Source organism: Heteronotia binoei, chromosome 7, assembly GCF_032191835.1.
Source record: "Heteronotia binoei isolate CCM8104 ecotype False Entrance Well chromosome 7, APGP_CSIRO_Hbin_v1, whole genome shotgun sequence".
NCBI classification, from domain to species: Eukaryota; Metazoa; Chordata; class Lepidosauria; order Squamata; family Gekkonidae; genus Heteronotia; species Heteronotia binoei.
Window position 1 is genome coordinate 101,880,943 of NC_083229.1, and position 18,792 is coordinate 101,899,734.

The 18,792-nt window shown below is 40.1% G+C and overlaps 1 protein-coding gene across 2 annotated transcripts in view; it reads left to right on the forward strand.

Annotated features, from left to right (window-relative positions):
* ATP9B (ATPase phospholipid transporting 9B (putative)) overlaps positions 1–18,792 on the forward strand; it is a 233,597-nt gene that overhangs the window by 101,595 nt on the left and 113,210 nt on the right. For both annotated transcript variants that reach the window (XM_060244097.1, XM_060244098.1), the window contains exons 9-11: positions 5,881–5,961; positions 8,665–8,740; positions 10,023–10,099. In XM_060244097.1, the coding sequence (XP_060100080.1) occupies positions 5,881–5,961; positions 8,665–8,740; positions 10,023–10,099 (234 nt within the window). The remainder of the gene's footprint in view (positions 1–5,880; positions 5,962–8,664; positions 8,741–10,022; positions 10,100–18,792) is intronic.

An 18,792-nucleotide genomic window follows, 5' to 3' on the forward strand; every position in this document is an offset into this window, starting at 1 on the left:
TCAGTGGTCCTGGAGTTAGGCAGTCTATTCCCACCAAAGGACAGAATTCTCTTTTTTTTGGATAGCTCTTGAGCTGTAGCAGGTCTGTTGTCATGATCCTAAAGGCTTCTTTGCTTCCATATGGGATTTTTCCTGACCTGGTGAGCCTCTCTTAGAGTTCTTCACCCTGTGCTGTGTGTGGTTATATTGCTTTGGGTAGTTTTAATTGGCTGTCTGTTTTGGGGAGGTACTGCTTTGGGACCATCTTGGTGCCTGGGAGAGAAGCTGCTCTCCAGGAATTGCAATGTTTAGTGACCCTACCTGCCTCTAGGGAGGAGCTTCTTCCCACAAGTTGAGAGTGCTTCACCCCAGGACCTCTGAGCAGGAAGATTCATGATAAGTGAGAAAAATCTTCCATTCCTGCAATGTCCATCACTGAAGATGGTGAGCTGCCATCATTTGCTTACAGGGAATAAGTGTGTGAGCATAGTTATATCAGACTCCACCAAAGTGAGATTCCACTTCTGCTTATCAGCACAAGTGCACCTAATAATTCATCATCCATCTCCTCTTATCATCCTTTTTTGTATCAAAAGCATATGTATCTAATCCACATTTAATTTGTTTCAATAAAAGTTCAAAGATGTATAGGATGGCAGACTCTTTCATTGATGTGTTACAGGACAGAAGTGAAAGCACTAAGGTTGGGCGGCCAGGGTTTTGGAATCTTGATTATATCGTGGAAGGAAAAACAGAAGAAATGTCCTAGTTAATGTCTGATGATACTCTATGCTTTGGTTGTCATAACTAATGGAATCTGCATTGTGGTAAAATACAGTAATTAAGGGGGATGATTTTTAGACGAGGGCAGTAGGAGATGTCTTAAGACACAATTTTAACAATACATAAACAGCAGGAGGTCTGGATATGTGCATTGGTGCATAAATCCAGTAACCATTACACAGTTAGGTATGTTGTAAGAGCAGTGCTGTCAAGCCTTTTTTTTTTTTGCAAACACTATTCTTCAAGTGCTCAGATTAAGACTATAGGTACACTGTAGCACAGTTGCAGTAAGGCAGTTGCCAATTGTCATTCTAGTGCCCATTTGTTTCTTTCCCAAACCAAAGAACCACTGCTGACTTCTTCCACCTTGTTAGAACAAGAGGGGTCTGTGGGAGCTCCTGTTCAGAAAGAGCTGCCTTTATCATAGGAGAAAGCTTGGCATGCAATCTGCTAACATTTTATGATTGGGTCCAGCATCTTGTGGCAGCCATTTTGTGGTGGTGCCCCCTCCCTGTTCTCAAACTTCCAAAAGTGCTCAAGAGCCCAACATGACGGAGGATTCCTGCTAGGGCTTTCTGCAGTACAATTCCATTGTTCCACATATTGTGCTGGTGGAATAACTACATTGTTTACAATGAAATTTTCTTATCATAATGTCTGAATGCTAATGGAAGTAGTTGACTGTTGCACTTGATCAAAGATGTGTATGTTAATCAGTATTTAGTTTTTATGGCTAATAATTCTCTAATGCAGGGGTGTCAAACATGTGGCCTCGGGGGCTGAATCAGGCCCCTAGAGGGATCCTATCAGGCCCTTGAGCAACTGGCTGTCATCTACTTCCTTCTCCCTATATCTTGCTTCCTTCTTCATCACAGTTTGCTTTGCAAGGCTTGCTCAATTGCACAGGAGCAAGAGAGCAAAATCTCTATTTTCTCCATTGGCTGAGGCTCCTCCCTTGGGGAGAAAGGGGGGAGGGAGAGTTTGCTTTCCCAGGCTCTCTCAATCACACAGCAGAGCTACTGAGCCAAGCCTCTATTCCTTCTATTGGCTGAGGCTCCTCTCCCTCCTGGTCTCTAGGGAAAGAAGGACATTTCTCCTGGATCCCATGGGAGAAATACAAAGAAAGCATCTTTAAGACCAATGAGTGGTAACATTTTAAGCATGTTTTAATTTTTCAGTGTATATATAGATATATAGATATATTTGTGTTTGTCTGCATTCTTTATAAAATTTACATCTCTGCTACCCAGGACTTCTTTTGTAGAAAAAGCCCAGCAGGAACTCACTTTACATGAGCACACCCCCTGACATCACCATTGTTCCACACAGGGCTTTTTTGTAGTAAAAGCTCAGCAGGAACTCATTTGCATATTAAGCCACACCTCCTGACACATAACCAGCCGGAACTGCATTCCTGTGCATTCCTGCTTTAAAAAAAGCCCTGTTGCTACCTAATCTTAAATAGGTACGCACGTGGCCTACCTGACATGGTTCAGCCCAACCTGACATGACCCGGCTGAACAAAGTCTCATTTATGTCAGATCTGGCCCTCATAACAAATGAGTTGGACACCCCTGCTCTAATGCAAACATCATTATTATACTTGTGGAGCTTTCCCTGTTTACAGATAATCTATGAAGGGAAGGTTCACCTACCCTGAGAGATTCATTCTGCAAAACATGCTCTACAAGCACTTCAGAATGTCATATGCCTTCTGACAAATGTATGATTCATTGAATCTGAGTTCCTAAAACACAAACAGCATCAAGCAGAACTGTTACATGTTTTTGTAGTAACCTTTTTCATGTGCAGATTATCCTTGGCTGGACTGGAACAGTATATAAATTCCTATGACTGGGGTGGGCATATAGCCACATGAGGGAGCCAGCTTTCTGTATTGTTTGCCAATGTGGTGATGAGAATGTTGGATATACCTGCTAGTTTGCATCTATGTTAAACCTAAAAGTGAAATATTCAATAATCAATAAATAAAGTAATATGCAAAATACTCAACAGTATCAGCACATTTGACTATAGTTAGAGTTTATGATATAATGACTACTGTATGTTGTTCCATAAAATGAAAAAAAACTTTTGAAAGTCCATTTCCCAAATTAGAAAGATCAAAGGACATAAGAACATAAGAGAAGCCATGTTGGATCAGGCCAATGGCCCATCCAGTCCAACACTGTATCACACAGTGGCCAAAAATTTATACACACACACACACACATACATACATACACACACACACACACACACACACATATATATATATATATATATACACACACACACACACACACTCTGTGGCTAATAGCCACTGATGGACCTCTGCTCCATATTTTTATCTAACCCCCTCTTGAAGCTGGCTATGCTTAAGCCACCACCACCTCCTGTGGCAGTGAATTCCACATGTTAATCACTCTTTGGGTGAAGAAGTACCTCCTTTTATCCATTCTAACCCGACTGCTCAGAAATTTCATTGAATGCCCACGAGTTCTTGTATTGTGAGAAAGGGAGAAAAGTACTTCTTTCTCTACCTTCTCCATCCCATGCATAATCTTGTAAACCTCTATCGTGTCACACTGCAGTCAACGTTTCTCCAAGCTAAAGAACCCCAAGCGTTTTAACGTTTCTTCATAGGGAAAGTGTTCCAAACCTGTAATCATTCTAGTTGCCCTTTTCTGCACTTTTTCCAATGCTGTAATATTCTTTTTGAGGTGCGGTGACCAGAATTGCACACAGTATTCCAAATGAGACTGCACAGTCGATTTATACAGGGGCATTATGGACTATGGATATTATTGAAATGACAGCTCTGAGTATCCACCAACAGGATGATAGTAAAATAAAATTTACTCATAAGATAGCTAAAATCCATGCCAACGCAGGGATTCAGGGGTCAGCCATACAGTGGCTTTCCTCTTTCCTTGAGGGTCGGGGACAAAGGGTGGCAATTGGAGGAGAGCTGTCCCAGAGGTACTCACTCAATTGTGGGGTGCAGCAGGGAGCAGTTCTCTCTCCGATGCTATTCAACATCTTTATGTGCCCCCTTGCCCAGATTGCCCGGAGACATGGACTGGGTTGCCATCAGTACGCTGATGACACCCAGCTCTATCTATTGATGGGTGACCAGACTGGCAATGCCCCGGAAAATCTGGACCGAGCGTTGCAAGCTGTGGCAGACTGGATTAAGCTGAGTGGGCTGAAACTGAATCCAGCGAAGACAGAGGTCCTTTGCCTGGGTTGCGGCGGTTTAGGGAATGGGGTCTCTCTCCCAGTTTTTGACGGGGTGCAACTGGTAGCAGTGCACAGAGTTAAGAGCTTGGGAGTTCTACTGGAGCCTCCCTTGACAATGGAGGCCCAGATAGCAGCTACTGCCAAGTTCGCCTTTTTTCACCTTAGACGGGCGAGGCAGCTGGCCTTCTTCCTGGAGTGTGGCAATCTGGCAACAGTGATCCATGCAACGGTCACCTCGAGGTTGGACTACTGTAATGCCCTCTACATGGGGCTGCCCCTGTACCGAACCCGGAAACTGCAGCTAGTGCAAAATGCAGCAGCCAGGCTGCTACTGGGACTGCCTCGGTGGGAACATGTGCAATCTGGGCTGCAGGAATTGCACTGGCTGCCAATTGTTTACCAGGTTCGTTACAAGGTGCTGGTCATTACCTTTAAAGCCCTATATGGTCGAGGACCTGCCTACCTTAGGGACCGCCTCTCTCCATATGTTCCCCAGAGGGCACTGCGATCAAGCTCAAAAAATCTTCTTGAAATCCCTGGGCCAAAAGAAACTAGATTAAAAGCTACCAGAGAACAGGCGTTCTCTACAAAGGCCCCCCAATGGTGGAATCAATTGCTGGAAGAAGTGCGGGCCCTACGGGATCTTAACCAGTTCCGTAGGGCCTGCAAAACTGCCCTCTTCCAGCTAACTTTTTAAGACAGAACTCCTGATAAGATCAGTAATACCGAGCCATCTTATACACCATTCGATTGTATTATAATGTCATAATGTTTTATTGGTTTTATTGTCTAAATTATTAATTATATTATCTGTTATTTATCTGTATCATGGTTTACCATGTCCTGTTAGCCGCCCTGAGCCTGCCTAGGCGGGGAGGGCGGGGTATAAATAAAAGTTTATTATTATTATATTATTAAAGAGAGTTCCATCGATTGCACCAACTGAGAGGAATCAGGTGATGATAGAAGACTATGAGTCAGTATCCTAACATTTTGTGTTTGAATACAGAGACTGGAGTAACAAATACATGCAAATAACTTGAAGGGAAAAGACATGTGCACTCTTTTATACCTGACATGTATTTTGTACATAGAGTCATTAAAATCTCACAAGAGTTTATATCAGTGATCATTTCAGGTTATCATTTTCTGTTTTTCAGCATTATCAGAGTTAGAATTCATATTTTTTGTGGAAGTAAAAACACCAACAAGATGGTTTGATAGGTCCCAGCATTGTATTGGGTGTTTTCGCACTCACCTTCAGCCGGCGCCGCGACCCTCTTGACGACGGAGGATCTGTGCTGATTTCCCACACGAAGCGCTGGAGCAACCAGAAGAGCCGCCAATTTCCGGCGCGAAGCCCGCTCAAGCGTTTTCCTGCTTCCTGGCGATTTACGTTTGAGCGGGCTTCGCGCCGGAAATTGGCGGCTCTTCTGGTTGCTCCAGCGCTTCGTGTGGGAAATCAGCACAGATCCTCCGTCGTCAAGAGGGTCGCGGCGCCGGCTGAAGGTGAGTGCGAAAACACCCATTGAAACTTTCTGTTGTATACTTTAAAAATAATAATCTTTACTGGAGAGTTCTTCATTTAGAATAAAAGTATGGCTTTTAGCACATGTGAAAGTAAACAGAACATAATCTCTTTTTATACCATGGGCAAGATTGCATATGTTCTGGGTGGAACTTGAGTTTTTCATTTTATATTGACATGCTGTGTTTTGTATGCATGTCTGAGGTAGAGAGGTGAGAAATGGGGCTCAGTTGAGTGCCACATGGACATATACTAGAAAGAATCATGCACTTATTGATTAATGCACTTATTGATTAATGTATTTGTAGCATAAAATACATTGGTAACTTTAAAATTATCTTTTCTAGGATCTTTTTTCAATCAGTGCATATGTTTATGCTCAGAAGCCACAAATGGATATTCACAGCTTTGAAGGTACCTTTACACGGGTAAGTAGTTATTGTATCAAATATGTAAGTAAGAGAAAACTGCTTTTAATGTGAATTACAGGTAAAAATATTCAACTATGTAAAAATGTGTTTCATAAAGTGTTTACATGAAAGAAAGTGATCAGTTAGGGTCCTATACTTGGATCAAACTTCTCTTTATCACACCATTATGCATGTTAAAAGGGTTTTCAAAAGGACTTTGGCAACCTTAGTTGTTAGAACTATGTTGTCTTTAGTCTAGGATTAGATTTGCAGGTAGAGAGCCAGTTTGTAGTAGTGGTGGTTGTGGTTGAATGCGTGACTCTAATCTGGAGAACTGGGTTTGATTCCCCACTCCTCTATATGAAGCCAGCTGTGTGACCTTGGATCAGTCAGTTTTCTCAGCCCCCCAAAAAACTTAGCTCACCACAAAAAGAGCTAGAGTTTCAGCCTGCCAGACAATCTTCAGATCTCCTGGTTATACTACACCCACTGCCATATGATGATTATTAGATATGCAGGCTTACTAGTTTATATAGCAGCAACATGGGCAAAGATAAGTCCCTGGCCTACAGGGAATGAGATTTTTTAGATGCAAGCCAAACATGTTCCAAAATGACAATCCTACTTTCCCCCAAATGCCATGCAAACGTTGAGAGCAGAATCAAGTCTTTAACCAGTTTTTGGGTAGAACTCATAGAATAGCTAGAGAATACTTTGAAGTGTGCAGACACTGGATGTTGGAAATACCTGCCACCATTGTAGTAGAGCCTTGAACTGGATACCTCATGCTAATCTGATCTCATCAGATCTCAGAAACTAGGCAGGATTGGTCCTAAAAGGCGCGGCAGGGTTACTATGCAAAGGCAGGCAATGGCAAACCACGTCTGGATGTCTGTTGCCTTGAAAATCCTCCACAATCTGGCTGAGACTTGATGTGGAGGGGGGGGGGAGTAGTTGAGCTTTAGATCCAAGCAAAAGACATTTTTATTTCTTACCGAAGTTTGAGCCTAGTTGTAATGGCTCTTCATAACATAAATCCTTCCTGTTTTCCAGGCAGTCTCCAAGACACAGGTCCCGTTCCCCCCTTTATGATGATTTATGATGCACTAATAGAGATTTGGGTGGCTGTGACTTCAGAAAAAATGTGAAATCTTTGACTTCCAATACTGGCTTCAACAATTCTATTTAAATGTTTCCTTAGCTTTCCTTTTCTGTATGGATTGGACAGTCCATTGTGACAATCTGATAGTCATAAGCATGAATAGTTTCAGCTTGATTACCAGTCAGATAAGCCAATGTGTTTTGGCTTAAGGCAGTTTAGTCCCAATGAAGTAAATCTGACTGAAATCACAGAATTAAATTGGTTTGACTGGACTTTAGATCAGTCTCTCTACAATCCTTTTTCAAAGGTATTTGGCTAAAATAATTTAGTTAAAAGTATTTCTTCATTCTTGTCATAATTTTAGCTAGGTTAATAAAAATATACTGTGGTTTAGCTCTCCCAGAGGTTTTCAAGGGGCACAGGGATTTGCACATACGGGGTGCAACTTTCTCACCTTCCTTCTCCTGCAACAACCTGAAATGCCCTCGAAATCCTGTTTCATTTTTGGAAGCATTTCAGGAGAAGGAAGATGAGCAAGTTGTGTTTCTTGAACTCAGATCCTTCAACCCATGGAAAACCTCTAGGGGGCCTAAGCCTCTGTTTTGTTTAATATGCTATAGATTAGGGATCTGCACTGTGGTGTCATGGTGTTCGCTACCATCTTTCTGTTGCCTGCCAAGTGTATTCAGCAAGTAGGCAGAGTCTAGTGGGGCCTTTGCTCAGAAGGGCTTCTGTTTGGCCATTGGAGATGTGATTGCCTGTGCAAAAAGAGGGCCAGTTTGGTGTAGTGGTTAAGTGGGCAGACTCTTATCTGGTTTGATTCCACACTCCTCCACTTCCAGCTGCTGGAATGGCCTTCGGTTAGCCATAGCTATTGCAGGAGTTGTCCTTGAAAGGGCAGCTGCTGTGAGAACCCTCTCAGCCCCACCACCTCACAGGGTGTCTGTTGTGGGGGGAGAAGATATAGGAGATTGTAAGCCGCTCTGAGTCTCTGATTCAGAGAGAAGGGCGGGGTATAAATCTGCAGTTCTTCAAATTCAAAAATCATTGATTTGGCAGCAGCTCCCACCACAGTGCAAGGATGTTCATGTTGTGACTGAAGATAAGCTGTGTGTAAACAAGCAAGTGGATAACTGGAGAAGGCAATGGTAAACCACCCCGTAAAAAGTCTGTTGTGAAAATGTCGTGATGCTACATCACCGCAGAGTTGGAAACGATTGGTGCTTGCATAGGAGACTACCTTTACCTTTTTAAAGCAAGCAAATATTTTTCAACAGTATGCTCATTTTAAAAGGCCTCCTTTTAAGCAGAGCTTCTGCCTGATATGTTTAAGAGTTACAGTTAGAGTTATGCTCTATGCACTCCCTGATATTTTGTGGTTGGCTCTGTTTCCTGTTGCAGTCATCTTGTGATTTCGCCCACCACCCCATGTCAGAATTCCAAAGGTGCCTGCTGCCTTCAAAAGTAGGAGCCCCCTGCTATTGATATTCTGTGTCATCCCACTAAAACCTTATCTATTTAGTGGTTTTTATTTTTTTAAATTCACGCTTCTGTATGTGCAAGATTTATTTATTTTTATTGCTAAAACGTATTTAACCAGGTGTTCCTGTTTTTAACAGGAAGACAGTGATCCAGCTGTTCATGAAAGCCTAAGCATAGAAAATACATTATGGGCAAGCACTGTTGTTGCTTCAGGTAAGAAACAGTGCATACTGTACTTCAGAGGGTGATAATGAGTGAAGATCAATATTTAGCAAGGTACCTTTAAGTTTTGCACATGAACTCTGTCTTATCCTGACTGTCTCTCTGTTCCAGTTTGTTGAGTTGATCATGAATATTTCCCAAAAACCTTAGTCTCATAATAAACTAATCAACTCTATATTGTTAATTAAATGAAATTTGCGCTATCATTTATTTGGGCCTTTCTTATTAAGCAGTAAAGTCCCCTTTCACAAGAACAAAACTGTTCTGAAGTAAAAAATACTCTAATGGACAATCGGGAAAGTGAAATTTATCTACTGTACACTGAATTCATTGTACATTTGCATTATTAATACTACTGATCTTCAGTAATATTGATTTTGCCATCCTTTCTTTCCATGAAATTGTCAGAACAGCAGCAAACAGAATGGAAAGATTTAAGGTGTTCCCCCACATGATTTCTTAAACACCTCCTTGACTTAACTTGACCCTTTATTTGATCTTTACTGAGACCAGCATACCTCATCGTATAAGGCAGGTTTCATATCAACACATTCCTAATAGCCCAATATTTCATATATTTCTAAACTATGTAAAGAAAGGTAGGGATGGGCAGGAACCTCCTCACAACCCTAAATTAGTCACTAAAATAACCAAGTCATGGTCCAAGAACTGAGGTTCATGCCCATCCGTATCCACAACCCTCCCATAAGCCACCTCATGGTTTTTCAGAGGTTCATGGGGCTCATGGTGGGAAGGGAGAGGAATCGCTGAAATGGCTTGCATGCATTTCTGCCTAACAGCAGGATTGGTGTGCCTGTCAGCTGTTAGGCTGAAATAAATGCAAGTCACTTCAGCAATCACTTGCACTCTCCCCCCCCCCCCCCGGGTTTCCAGGGATTGCTGAAATGACTTGTGAGCGCTATTGAATCAGGCTGCCCAGCAGTGCACCATTTGAGGCTGTGGCGGTGTGCCTTGCAAAAACCATTTAAAGTGACATTCCCTTTAATTTTGCTACAAGCAAAACCTGCTTGTACCAGATATGCCATGTGTCAAAGGACAAATCATTGGTGAATTGTGTGAAAGGACAGTATGTAAACTAATTTGCAGTATTTGATTGTGTTAAGTCTATATGTCAAATATGCTAAAATAAAAGGTTGCATTTTTGCAGCGACTAAAATACTTCTGTATTCATTTTCTGTCTTTTATATTTTTCAATTACTGTCCATTTGACAGATTTTTCGCTGAAGTTCTGACTTTGATTTATTAATTGCAGGAACAGTAATTGGCGTTGTCATTTACACGGGGAAAGAGACTCGAAGTGTAATGAACACATCCAATCCAAAGAATAAGGTAAGCTAAACTGGTTTGAATGGAAAGAATGTTGGTCTTAAAATGTGTGTAAAATTTTAAGCACCTTTCAAAGATATCTAATTTATAGATTAGAGAGTGAGTTAGGATCAAATATTGTCATCTAAACATTCTCAAATGATTCAAAATGTATATTATTGATTGTCTTGCTTTATGCCCTGCCATTCTGTCTACTGAATGTAGTTTGTTTTAAATTTTGCATACTGCTTCATCTCTGCTACATAGGTTTCATAAGTATATTAGATCAGTTTGCTTTTCAGCTGTGAGGCACACACTATTTCCAATACATCTTCTTTAAGCGAGAGTGTTATAGGCAAGATGTACTTTATTTGTCAAATATTTAATTACTTTTGTTACTCATAGTTATTTTGGGCAGTACATAAAGCTGGGTTGGGAGTTTGGAACATATACTTCCAGCATGCTGCGAAATCTAGCAAAGACTCATCATTTATGACTGTAGCTTTTCACAAGTTGGAACTGGAGTTCTAAGTTTTATGTTGTTAGCCGCCTTGAGTCTGCATAGAATAGGTGGGATATAAATATAACGTAAATAAATAAATAAAATAAGGAGCATCTAAGGTGCCAGTAGTAGATAAGATACAAATAATTATATGTTAGCTTAATTAATCAAACTCAGGATTTTTGAGTTTCCCTAGAATCACTGCAAAGAAAGTATGTTAGCAATGTGTTGAATACTCTAGGCATACTGCTTCCAGCTCCACATCAAGAGAAGGAAATATTCAGGAACCAAAGTTGAGACTGTGAGGTTTAGGAGTGGTTGAGAAGTGTAGAGGCTGACAGATGGAAAAGAAATATTGGAGAGGTCTAGGAGCCTCATGACTGATAGTGGATAGATTTATTTGTGGGATTCAATTTCTGAAGTAAAGGCTGCTGTTCTGTGGTGGGAGTTGTTGGGAATAAGGGTTAGCTGAAAACACACAAAGGTACATGAAAACGCTGTATGTTGCATTCAGGAAGGAAACACACTTTTACTGTGACAATTATCAAGAAGGCAGAAATATTTTGGGTCTACTGTTAGAAAAGGGAAGATGGATAAGTGTTAATATCTGCAGCCATGGGCAGGTGGTGGTGCAAGATGTCAGGTAAGGCTACAGAACGTTCATAAGCTTTTAGAGGGACACACCACAAAGTTAGGATTGAGCCTTAGAGATCCACACAACTGGGAGGGAAAGACAAAACAGTTTGTTTGGAAAAGGCACATTGAATGAAAGGGAAGTTGCAAAGACACAATGAGTGGAGAAAAGCATTAAGCCCAGCATTCCTGTGGTTGTGGGGGGGATATTAAGAGTGCAAGGTAATAATTCATCCAGTCTCTTTGCTTTATTTCTTAGAAAATGTACCTTTGTATACCAGTGTATACTAGCTTGTCTGTGTTGGTAATTTGAATAGTGTATGTTAGTTGTTTAAAACATCTAAGAGGAGTTTTTGGGATAGTGACAGAACCCTGTACTCTCAGAGTCTCAGGAAGGACTTTGAGGAAGAAAAGTGGGGAATTATGTAAGAGGGAGATACTTTGCAAGCATGCATTCCAAGGGCAATTCAGGTCTCTTGACCATTTGTCATATCATTTGATCCCCAAACTGATTACATATATGAGAAGATTAAACTATATACACTGTTGAGTCTATAAAACTAATTGCTCCTTGATATGGGTGTGGTGAATTTTGGAAGCCTTTAAATTCTTAAACTGGTATGTAGAATTATGGTAGTTGTAGTGTGCAGAGAGTCATTATCTGTCTCCTAGTAAAAAGAGTTTTAGACATTTATTTTAGAATTTTCGTTTTTGAAATTGCTTCCATGAAATACAGGTCAAAAATGTCTTGAAGTAGGTTATAATAAAATTCCTGTAATTCTAATGCCATTATTTTTATTCAGTTAAGCCATGTTTAGTCCAACAGCTTGGAATACTTTTCTATAATATTTCGAAAATTTATGCTGTGCTGTCTACCAGATTAGTCCAGTGAAGCATTATTTAACGTTGTTAATCTGCATTTGCACATCACAGAGAAACGTGTTCATGATAAACACAAACTCAACTTGATGGAATGCTTGCATGCTGCCTCCTTCCCTCACCTCCACCCCCCCCCCCCCACACACACACAAAGGGTCCCTGGTTGGTGGGGAGGAAACAGTTCCACTTTGCTCAGGAACATGCATTGGGATGTCACAGCAAATTAAGAATTTGATTCAAGGTTCTAAAACCCAGAAAGCCTGTTTTGCATAGAGAGGGAGGAAGCAATTGACCGAGGCAACAAGTTGAACCTGGGCCCAGGCATCATCAATGAAGAAACAACCTTAACATTTATTCTTCCTTTAGACTTTCATGATGTTCTCAGAAACGATCTGGAATATGAGAGGAAGAATATATAGTCTTCTCTGTGTTTGAAATTCTGTTACCATTATTTAATTACTAATAGGGTCTTTTAGTTAAAGAGAAACTAAACCTTCAGAGCTTCTATATTTATGGGGGTTTCCATTCAAAACACTGCAGATAGCTTTTAATAGGCAGTCATCTTTCTAAAGGCTGTTAAGATGTTCTCATGAGTTGAAACTTGAGATTGCCTCCAGACCATTATTTTGTAGGAAAATACTTTATATCAAAAAAGAAAAAAAATATCAGAGAGGCTTAAAAAATCAATTGTGACAGGTTGCCATTTTCATGCCATTCATAATAATGTTACTTAGAGTCAGAACATAAAGAGGTAAATGATAATACAAATTGCCTAAGGTAGTTATTGCAGCCCCTTGAGTGTATTGACTTATGTTTCTAATAAAAAGATGCTTTTAAATGTGTCATTGACAAAGAGACAGGTGATATGTGCCATTATGTGAATTAGAATGTCCTTTTATTATTTGAATCTCTTTAACTGCATTTTGAAATAATAGAGCAAAACAGAACTAGTGCATTTATACTGTGCACAATTATTTTTTCTGATACATTTATGTGAAATTAAAACTTTTCTGGGGGGAGGAATCGATGTGAAAAATAATTCAGTTATAAAATTTTTCATGTTGAAATTGATTAACAGGATAATCCTTAACCATAGCTAGAAGGTATTATCTGTTTTATTATGCAGCTTTATTGGTAACTTGTTCCTGAGAAAGATATAAGTATTTTGTTCTAAAACTTTATTTACAGTTGATCTTTCAGCTATAAAATGTGCATAGTGAAATGGTGTCAGGGGAAAGGAACCTAGGGTCATATGGGTTAAAAGTGTTGCAGCTTTGTAATTTAGCTTCAATTCTAAAAATATTTCAAAGTGTTGCTCCAGAACACCATCAACAAAGGATGAAATGGAACAAACAAACAAGTAAATTAGTAGTACATAGACAAGTCGTGATATAGCTGCTAGGATTATGACAATACACACCCTGCCTTCATTTACATAATCAGCATACTTTGATATTACATCTGCTAACAATTAAAAGTTGTGTTTCTTCAGCTGAAATGTGAACATAAATAAACTTATAATTTCAGGCAACAGGAAAGAGGCAAAATGTTAAATGCTGAAAAAACAATCATAATTAGAACATCTGGGATGTTATCATAGTTTTGGAGAGAAAGCTTAAACTAGTAAACATAGTGTTATTTTCAAGTGTGTAGTTTTCTCATTTAGCATGACAAAAACCACTGAGATGGATATCAAGTATTGACTGGTTATCTAAGTACACATGATGTCTAAATTAGTATACTAACCATGCAACCTTATGCAGTTTTACCCTAAACCCACTGAAATGGATTTCTGCATAGGATTGCAACATAATTCATTTAATTCAAAGTACAAAAAGAGATTCATTTTCACTTCTTTCATTCTATGTGTAAAAAATCCAATATGCAAGTGGAGATCTTCAACTGAAAGGCTCCTCCATGTCATTTTGGTGAAAGTGGTGACTTCATTAGCATATAATAAATGGAAAAGTTCAGTTGCTCTAGAATTCCATGTGTGCATTAGAACTCTGAGCTGCAGACCAATTCCTGCCATGTAAAATAGTCATTCCATATTATAAGCAGTATTTAATATTAAGGAGTCAGTATAACCAGTCCTTTAAGCATATGTTTAAGTGCAGATAGTCATCTTGCAAGCACTGCTGTCTGCTCACAGAAAGACTCCTGATGGGAAGACGGTGTATAGAGCAGTGTGCAAAGGATACTTTAGGGGAAATCCATGAACGTCTGGATTGGCCCTCTTGGTTTTTCTGAAAATAGAGAAATTAATGGAGATCCAAGGATGAGTGTGGGAGCGAGTGCAAGGAGGAAGAACAACACATATCAGATTGTGGGAAAATAGGCCCATAGTTTTATTGAATACAACTGCATGTGAGGAAAAAACCCCTTACCGAACATCGTAATTACCAGCTTGGTTGCCAGAGCACCTGGAGAAGTGACTCGCAAACGTCTGGCCAGAGAGTGTGGGTAAACCTATCCAGGGGCAAAAGGGACTTATGCAATACAAGCAGCCACAACGCTACAAAGGCACTCTAAACCGGTACAAGAGTGCCTACCAGAAGAACGGATGGTTTCCCGTCGTTCCGTATGACGTCCATCCCAGCCATGGAGCGGAAGAAGCTGCACCACCAGGAGCTATCCAGGTGAATGGTTTTGAAGTTCTGACCATGGAATCCACTGTGGAGGGCTAACACCACACGCAGCCATCTTCCTACCAAGCTTGACTACATTCCAGCGAAGCGGACAGCTCACGTACACACCAGATGTCACCTATGCCTGCAAGCAACCTACCCACCCCAGGAGTGGTTAATCGTCCAACCGCCACTTTCTTTGTTTGACGGAACTCAAGACAAAGACTGGTGCCCAGAAGAAGACAGAAGAAGAGGAAGACCATCTTCAGCCAGAGCCAAGTTCCTTTGTACAAACTGGGTGTTACCTAGGCCATAATTTGACTCTCTATTGTCACCCTTTTAGATAAGTCCAATAGTCCAAGCATCTCCCCACCCAAGTAATCTTTCTATTCTTCTCCCCAACTGTCATTTTGGAGCCTCCCCCTGGTCCATTTCAACCTGAAAGTTCACTCAGGCATCCAGGATCCAGGCAAGTCCATTGGTCAAGAGCAAGCACCCAATTAGGTGCCACCAATGAACTTTCTATTGGTTGTCGCAGTAGTCCAGCCCTTATGGTCACTGCGAAACCTCCTCTTTTCGTGAGGTCACGCACCAGCTGACCACCTTCCTCCTCCCTCGTACCTCCCATCCCCTAAGGGCTCAAGAGAGTCCTTATAATCTGTGGACTAGCTACCCACAGGTGTGCTTCTATTAGTATCCCAACTTCCGCTGCATAGATCCATCCCTGATTCCTGATCATTTTCGGGTCCCTTCCCACTTCCTCTCTCGTCACCATTGGAGCCTTCCTCAAAGACTACAATAGGTAAATATCACCCTGTTTGTCTACCTATGTGTTCCTCTATCTATCTATCTATCTATCTATCTATCTATCTATCTATCTATCTATCTATCTATCTATCTATCTATCTATCTATCTATCTATCTATCTATCTATCTATCTATCTATCTATCTATCTATCTATTTCCTAGGACTGTATGAATGATTTATGAATATTGTATCTTATATGGAAGCCTATATTTTTCTTAATAAATTATAATTGTTTTACTTAATTAGAGTCTCTAATATTTTAAGCATTACTTTTCTGAACGTGGAATCTTGTGTACACAGGTAAAAAGATCCTGAGTGAGCCAGGTGCCCACCTGACAATTCCCCAACCTCGTTTTGAGGGCATTTTGGCTTACATGCAGGAGCATTGATGCAGCATATGGGGATAGTTCCAGCATTGGATGACCTGCCTGCCACCCAGTATAAACCCTATCCTGCCTGCTGGGGGCAGGAACTACAGAGTGGGGATCCAAATGGGCACGTTGTGCTGTGTGGTTCCCTTGCCACAGTATGTATGTATGTATGTATGTATGTATTTATTTATTTATGTGTTTGTTTGTTTATGTGTGTGTTTGTTTGTTTGTTTATTACTTTAGACTTTTATCCTGCCCTCTCCACAAGCAGACTCAGGGTGGCTAACAATAAGGAATTACAAGTACTGTTCAATGGAATTTATTTTATTGAATCATTTTTAACTGATTTTTCTAGGCTAACTTCTTGGCATTCAATGCTACTTTTCAAAAAGTTGGTTTTTGATGTTTTGATCATTGTAATATCCTATTTTTCATCATGGTAATACTTTATTTTCACACATGTATTTGCGGATGTACACTTTGGTAGTGCTAATTTAGGAGGTAAATGTCATGTTAGGAATTATCAGTTAAAGGTTTTTACCACCTGTTAATACTATACTATATTATCTGCTATTGAAATCCCCATATATTAATATTTATAATATAGTTAGTATTACCTCAGATCATGCTGTCCAAAGTGGCACAGTGCTTGAAGAACATCGTTCCTTTTAGGATCATGTTGTTGAGTGTTCCCTGTTTTTTGTCCTCAAACATATCTCATGTGCTCCATCTACACACATGTAACCATCACATCTTTTTTTCAAAAATTAAGGAGGGAAAACTCCAAAAGCATCATTTCCACTTAAATTGCATTGATTTTGCATTGATGATTAATGGTCATTTTCCAATATCTTAGCCTGTCTAACGTATCTGACATAATGGGGTTGAGAAGCCACCTTCCCCACACATTGTCTCCTGGCACTTGTTACTGGTGCAAATGTGTAACTCATATCCCCACCCCCCACCCCTACATACCTCAGGTTGCAGTCTTGGAAGAGATATCTTGGATGAAATTATGGTCTATACAGAGAGAGAAAGGTGGCAGCCTTGAATTAAACTTGAATTGATCTTCATTGAACATATGCTGGTTGACAGAAAGAAAGACAGTATATGCAAAAGCAATTGAATAAAATACACTAGAGTCATTAATAAATCACATAAATAAAAATTAGGAATGGGCATGAACCAGGGAGAAAAATGGTTTGTTTCATTTTGTGATGCATTTGATTTCTGACCTGGTTCATGTTTTGTCAGTTTGTTTGGTTCAGGAGGTGTAAAACTCATTGAGAGTCTTCATCAGGCTCTTTTCCAACCACCCTCCAAGTTTGGGCAAAGATTGGATTTGGAATGTCCAAGTTATAGCCCCCCAAAGCAGGTGCCCAAAGGAAAGCTCAGCCTCAGCTCTTACATCAACTCTTCGTGCTGCAGAATGGGATCTCCATGATTGCCACTACTATGGTCCACCCCCAGCATTGCTTGGGATTTATTGATTTGATTTATATCCTGCCTTCCCCGCCAAAGCAGGATCAGGATTGAATCAGTGCCAGGCTATCTGGGAAAAGAAACTGCAAAAACAAGCCAAACGAATCACTAAGATCTAGACAAGTTCAAAACAAATCATGAATCAGCCCTATTCATACATGAATCATGATTCATGGTTCGGTTCTTGCCCCATATCTAATGAAAACCATACAAATTGGGGTATAAGTAATCAGCAGTCAATTTTAAGCAGTACCTAAACAAGATGACTAGGCCAAAAACTGGATCCCACACATGTTGTTATGCAGGTGAGATGTCCCTGAGAGAGAAAAGAGAGGAGGAGGATGTGGGGTCATTGTAAGTTTGAAAGAGAACAATGGTATTTGTGATTGAGGTGGTTCTGAACAGGGCTAAGGAGAAAAGATAATAGTAACATAATCCCAGTCTCAACGTTTCTCACTGGTTATTTCCAGAGGAAAAATGTTGTGTGTGAGTATGTCCAAAAGAAAAGCTTATCTTAGATTAGAAAGTTTTATATTAAGATCCCAATGTATTGAGCACCTTAGGAATCGTATGGAGGAAGAGTAAACTACATTTCAAATTAAGCCTAACTGCTATAGGAAGAAAAATATCAAGAATCTGTTCAACAGAAATAATGATAGCTAAAAACTATTCTGTTAACTAAAAAAACCAAAACACCAATCAGATCCTTGTATCTAGTAGCCACGTGTGACCTCTGTGTAGCTCAAAACATCCATGCTCCTATACCGCTTCACATTTTTGCATTAAAATCCAAATTCTTAAAGAAGGAGTAGGGAGGCCACAAACTGATACAAGCAATATCATCCAAATAAGTCTCCAAAATTATCCTTAAAAGAGATACAGGAGATGGAGAGTGAGGAAAGCAAGGCTGGAATTGGGGGTGGGGAGCAGGGTACTGCTTCCTTTGTACTAGTAGCTGTCCAGAGTCATAATTCCTAAATAGGCCAGGGTGACCATTTTAGAAGGAGTAGTATAAATGCCTTTTGCTTTTAGAGAGTAGATCTTAATTACTGATCAGCTATGGATATGCATTTCCCCCCCTTTTCCTTTGCCATGACTAAAATATTAAGCCTTGCAGCCTTTTAGCCTTGACTGGCTATAAACTCAATGGTAGTTATGCTACAAATGAAGTTTGCACCCAAATCCATATGCTTATTTTAAAAGGTGTCGGAAAAGCTATAAAAGGTGTCAGAAAAGATTGTGGTGTATATTGTAATTATAGTGGATGACTATACACTGTCGGTCTAGTTGATTATGTCCTCAAACATGAGTCAGTGCTTACTGGTCTGTTAACAGTATCTGTGTTTATCAGGTGGTGGTGCTGGACTCAAAATTTTATTCTTCTGTGTTTATCAAAATACTTCATATGCTACTTT